This window comes from Ochlerotatus camptorhynchus, unplaced genomic scaffold, assembly GCF_037179485.1.
Source record: "Ochlerotatus camptorhynchus isolate MF236.1 unplaced genomic scaffold, CSIRO-AGI_Acam_v1.1 ptg000304l, whole genome shotgun sequence".
Taxonomy (NCBI): domain Eukaryota; kingdom Metazoa; phylum Arthropoda; class Insecta; order Diptera; family Culicidae; genus Ochlerotatus; species Ochlerotatus camptorhynchus.
This window is the reverse complement of record NW_027040792.1, coordinates 3815257-3820989: the sequence shown is the minus strand read 5'-3', so window position 1 is coordinate 3820989 and position 5733 is coordinate 3815257. Positions and strand designations below refer to the sequence as shown.

Here is a 5733-nt window from a genome sequence, read left to right as displayed (position 1 = left end):
AATACTTTTTGGTAATTGCCATAGCAACAACATATTAACATTTCTCGACTACTTTTTGAAAGGGACCTATTAGCTTTTGTAAACAATGCATTTAATCGTTGATTTAGCGTAACTAGCAGTTCGTTCACGCATGCTAACACTACCATCAGACAGGGGATGTTGTCCCCTACCAGATAGCGGTGTTAGTATGCATGTGCGAACTACCAGTTACGCCAAATTGTCGATTAAATGCATTGTTTACAAAAGCTGATATGTCCCTTCGAAAAAATAATCGAGATGTAGATAGTTAAAAACAAAGTTAGAGCATATCAGAAATTTTTGAAATTCTTCCATTATAAATTTCAAATCATTTGCGCGACCTCTATACCTTCATCAGTCGTTACCAAGGAATCAAAAATATCTCCAAATGACAAAATGACAAGCAATCAACGAACCGAATGATAATGCAATTGCTATGTCAGAAGTGGAAAGCAATAATGATATAATCTTCTTCCTTATTTTTCAAGTGAAGCAGCCCGTGTGACACAGCTCACTCGGGGTGGTAGAAGGAAACGAGTAAATTGTTGGCAAGCTGCTTCACGAAGTAAAGTCGAAGATGATACACGTGTGTTACTGTGATTTTTTTATGTCTTTTCTCGATTCAGATCAAGCTATGTCCTCATCCATGTATATTGCAACAAAGCAGGCAAGCAATATATCATTATCATTCTATCGCTCCGATCGAGTTGTGTTACAGAGCGAGTTTGTCATGGTAGTCGGAGCAACCGTTTTGACTGTATCTTTGGTTGCTTTATGTGTTTGGATTAGCTGATCGTTACCATTTTTTGGGCAGATTCATATTTAAGGGCAATGATGATACGAACTTGAGGGTGGTCAATAAGAAATTCATCACGATAAAGTTCTCAAAATGTTTAAGAAGTTCTCGGAACGATTCTATCGTTCCAAAAAAGTGTCATGTTATTTCTAGATTGAACTGGAACTAGGGCGTAACAGCTTTTGTATACAATGACTTCCCTCGATGATTTCTCGGAAATCATCGCTCTCCCTGGCAAATAGACATCACCATCGACTAGAGGAAGACTTCTCCTACCCGATGGATATGTTGGTTTGTGTAGGCGTGTCTTGAATTCCGAGAAATCAACGAGAGAAGCTATTGTTTACAAAGGCTGTTTCACCCTAATTCCAGCTGTATCCAGATTTATGGAAGTTCCTTTAAGACCCCGCAATATTCCTGAAATTTTTGGAACATTTCTGAATTCTCGGATGAAAACTCCTCGGAACTTCCAGTAATTAATTAATGGAACTGTTGTGAAGTTCTCGGCTCTCATTTTAAGTACTTGGAACAACCTTGACGATAATGAAACTACCGTAAATTTCAAAATTTTCCTGATGGTTTCCCTAAATAACTTGGAACTGGCCTATGGCCGAAAGTCTCTTTAATAAAGATAACAATAATGCCGGAACTATGCTGAAGTTTTCCTATATTCTCTAAGTTTCTCGATACTTCTGTAGAATAATTATGGGACCAATGAAAATTGAACACCTTGAGATTCTCTGATCATCCCTGATGTTGTCAAAACTACCCTGAAGCTCTCACAATTCGCTTGAAATTCGTGGCACTGTTCTGAAATAAAAAGAGCTGCTCCAAAAATCTAGAAACTTCCCTGAAAATCTCTGGACTCCTGTGAAGCTCCCAAAATATGTTTGAAGCTTTGTTTGACTTCTAAACTGCCGTTATACGCATAAATGTCCCATGTTCTATGCAATCCTTATGCACAGTGGGACTCTTATGCGTATAACGACAGTAAAGAGTTATGAACTTTCAATAATCTCTCACAATTTCTTACAGATCCTCGATGTTTTTCTGAAATTTATAAAGCTGACTTGAATTTATCGAAACTAACCTTTACATACCTATAAACCTCCCGCACATGTCTGAACTTTCCTGAAGCTATTGGGGCTGTCCTTGTGATCTCTGAATTCTTCTGATGAGGTTCTTGGATTTTATTTAAAGTTTCCACACTTTTTTATTATAGTCACTTTAACGCTCGTGGGTCATTCGTTAATTGTTCAGGGGTGAGATTTGAACTCACCACTTTGGCGAGAGAGGTATGAGTGTTAACCACTACGCCGGACAGCCCTCCTGATTTCCACACTTTTCCTCAACTTATCTTAACTTAAAACTTAACAAACTTCTTAAAAGTTTTAAAGACTTCTCTGGATATTCCTGACGTTTTTAAACTTTTTTAAACAGCTTCTGAAGTTTACCTGAGCCCATTGAACTGCCTTGAAGTTCTGAAAACTTCTCTGAGGAGCCAGAGTTTTTAAATAAGTTATCAGAACTTCTCATACCATATTGTAGTCTCTTCATAAAACTACTCCAAAATGCTCGGTATTTCGTTTCATTCTTCGGAACATCTATAAAGTATTTAAACATTCCGTTTTCTTCACGCCCCTGATTTTTGAAAGCTTCTGTGACGTTTCCAATTTTTGTTATAAATTTCTCTAACCTTCCCTGGTGCTCTCTGGGTTATCTTTAATATTTGAAACTTCTAGAAGGTTCTCACCATTTACCTGAATTTAATGGAACTGCCTAAAAATTTTCAAAATTAACCTGAAGTTCCCGCTGGTTTTCCTGATTTTCCCAGCACTGCTCCGAAGATCTCAGAACTGTCCCGATGATCACATAACTTTCTTTAAGCTATTTAAACTCAATTGGTGATTTTGAAACTACTGTAAAGTTCCATCCAAGTTTCCTGAATTGCATGCAGCTGCCATGAAGCTATTTGATCTTCAGAAATCCATCATACTAAATAAAAGGATTTTATCACTTTCCTGTAATTATGGCCGTTCTTGTATCTCTCGGAACAACCATGAAGTTTTCGAAACTTCCTTGAAATTCTTGGAATTGAATGAAGTTCTTATTCTCTTGAAATCTTGAATCAATGAAGTTCTCAGAACTGCCTAATAAACAATTTTAGCTGCAGACTAGCATTAGCTGTATACGAAAATTATTGGCTGTATAAGCTTATTTGCAGCCAAAAATAATAGGGATGAAGGGAATTTTCTGATGTCAATAAAACTACCTAACATAGAGTTTTCAAAATTTTAAAAATATTGGACTTTCAGCGCAAAAATTGAAAGCCGCTGACAACCGCAGCATGCTATTCAAGCTGATAATCGTGGAGTAACCATGAGTAACCACCATGACAGCCCTGGCTACTACTTTTACTTTTCATTTCTGGATTCAGACGATCGGAAAATTTCAAATCCAAATGATTATATTTGGTTTCCGAGAATGGAAATAAAGCATTCTGGGTATAATGAGGTGATTTTTTTTTTTATGAACACAGGAACAACAGACATTCCATCCGATTCGTCAAATATGATTAACGCCATCGCTAGCAGCACAATTGCCACTGAACTGTTGTGGTTACTTGTTTGCAACTTATTCCAGTTACAATCAAGTTGCAACAACTTGGGATCATTTCATCTATTTGCACACCGTTTCGAACCACTGACATCAAACAAACATCGATATCAGCAAAAGGATTAGTTCACTGGCCCGGAAATCGTCGAAAATCTCTCCCCTCCCCCATTTTCCGTTTCCATTCACTCCCCGACCGACGGAGCCAACTAGTGTCAATCAACACAAATTTCCAAATCGCCTCGGGATATATCAAATCCTCTGGAGGATTTCCCCCATTCCGGCCAGAAAACTCGACCAACCATCAGCATCAACTCAACACACATCATTATCCGACCCCGACGCAGATCGATGCCGAGCCCCGGTCCCACAAGCCAGGCGAGAATGATGAAGAGCGAGATTTGAGTCGTCGTCCCATGCCCGACCGTGGCAGTGCCGATAAAACCGATAATGATGATGTGGCTTTTCATTCCCAGAACTCGTCATGCTTTTCAACAAGTTTCTCTCACCCCCCATGCGAAAAAAATAAATAATCGTCTACTCCGTCACTCTTTCCGCAACCACTCGAAATCGGAACCGATGCATGTCACACGTTTGATTTTTGCAGTGTGATTTCTCGTTCGCATTTTACTCAAAACCCAAACCGAACACAAATCCTGTAACCTGAATCTAATCTCTCCGCTTTCGGACTAACCGACCTCGTTATTTAATGTATCACATAATATCTACAGATTATCGCTTAACTCCTCGTTTCTTGGTCACCAATCCTCCCGGCAGCAACGAAAATTTCAAACGACCACCACCTTAGTCGCGAATGAAGACAAACTCATTGTAGTGATTCCAGCGGTTCTCCTCCGAATCGACTCCGGGCTTCAGATTCTCCGTGATGGACCCGGCCGTTCCGGAACCGCAGCTCCCGACGCACCGGAACCCATTGTCCTGCAGCATATCGAAGGCCTGCTCGATGAAGACGTGCTTCAGGAAGAACCGAGCCGTGTAGCGATCGGGTCCGCCATGGTCTGGATCGCGGGACTCGTTCAACGTATCACCAAACACTTCCCGGCAGATCGCCACCCGTCCGTGGACCAACAGTCGTGTGATCTTCCGGAACTTGACATCCGCCAGACCGTCGCGACCAAATTGAAAACTACCCCGGTAGCCGATGGTGATGCAGCCGGGTTCCTTGGTCAAAGCTTCCACCAAACCAGCCAACCGGAAGAATACCGCCTCCTTTCGAAGCCGAACCCGATCCTGGAACTCCGCAGTCACCTTGAACTTGGCCGGTTCCCGCAGGTATTCCATCACATATCGGAACAAGGCCCCATCGCGGTCGATGAAGAACCGACCTTGGCTATCCTTGGGCACATCATCTGCACTTCCGCCGAACACTTCCTGCAGCCAGGAACCATCCTCGGACTTGAGCGTATCCAAGCTGGCCGCATACTGTACTCCTCCGACGTTCAACTCAATGACCGCTGGGAAATCACTCATCGTGCACTGGGATTCTTCTTCCTTTGAGCTCACACTAATTGCTTCAATCAACGACTGGTTCTGCTCTTTGATCACTTTGATTTCACTCCAATCAACATCCAAACGTTATCCAAAGGCTTTGATTTACCACTTATCCTTACAAAGCTTCAATAGCAGTAGAATCGTAGGAATATTTTTCTCACTCGTATCACTTGGACCTCTTTTGCTTCCGTCGCCAAAATCTCCAGTAAAATCTCACTAATAGGTTGCTCGGTTCTGCTCCTGTACTTTCTTTTCCACCCCCTGATATCGCGATGGTCGTCAACACTAATTAAGCGCCTAGCTCACGGGCCCACCAACACCTGCACACACACAGACGCGAACGCGTGTTCCTCAATCGCATACACCACCACAATCCAGTCAGAGATAGAGAACGGGGGGATAGAGCAGCTTAAAGAGTAAGCTTGACCTATTCTGGTACTTATTCCAGTGATTCAATTGCACACTGACTGACTGATTGGCTAACGACGGACCAAGTGTGTGCGCGCCAAGCGGTAGTACCTTACAGAGTGTCCGTTCTCGTACCCGTACGCGATCGAAATGAAAAACTGTTTGCCCTCGATGGAGGGGAAACCGCAGGAGCAACAAATTTTCACACTGTTGTTGGTGGGTCGCTTCCGGATGTAAGTACCTACCTACCGTGATGCGCGCCGAGTGGAGAGATTCTCTGGCGGGTGTGAGTACGTCTCTCACGCCGTCGGCCCTCTCTATTTTCCTCGGGGCTGATATCAGTGGAAAAGCAGGATATTCTCCCAGCAGCCCGTGTAACGGGGGGA

General features: G+C 42.4%; 1 protein-coding gene across 1 annotated transcript; it reads right to left on the bottom strand.

Moving 5' to 3' along the window:
- Positions 1 to 1859: 1859 nt before the first annotated feature.
- Positions 1860 to 5476, bottom strand: Ktl (BTB/POZ domain-containing protein Ktl). Its single transcript, XM_065228973.1, has one exon. The coding sequence runs from the start codon at positions 4916 to 4918 to the stop codon at positions 4232 to 4234; it is 687 nt and encodes a 228-aa protein (XP_065085045.1). The 5' UTR covers positions 4919 to 5476; the 3' UTR covers positions 1860 to 4231.
- Between the last annotated feature and the right edge of the window lie 257 nt (positions 5477 to 5733).

Bases quoted from the DNA above. Each gene is read 5' to 3' on its own strand.
- Ktl (XM_065228973.1), bottom strand. From the start codon at position 4,918: ATGAGTGATTTCCCAGCGGTCATTGAGTTGAACGTCGGAGGAGTACAG.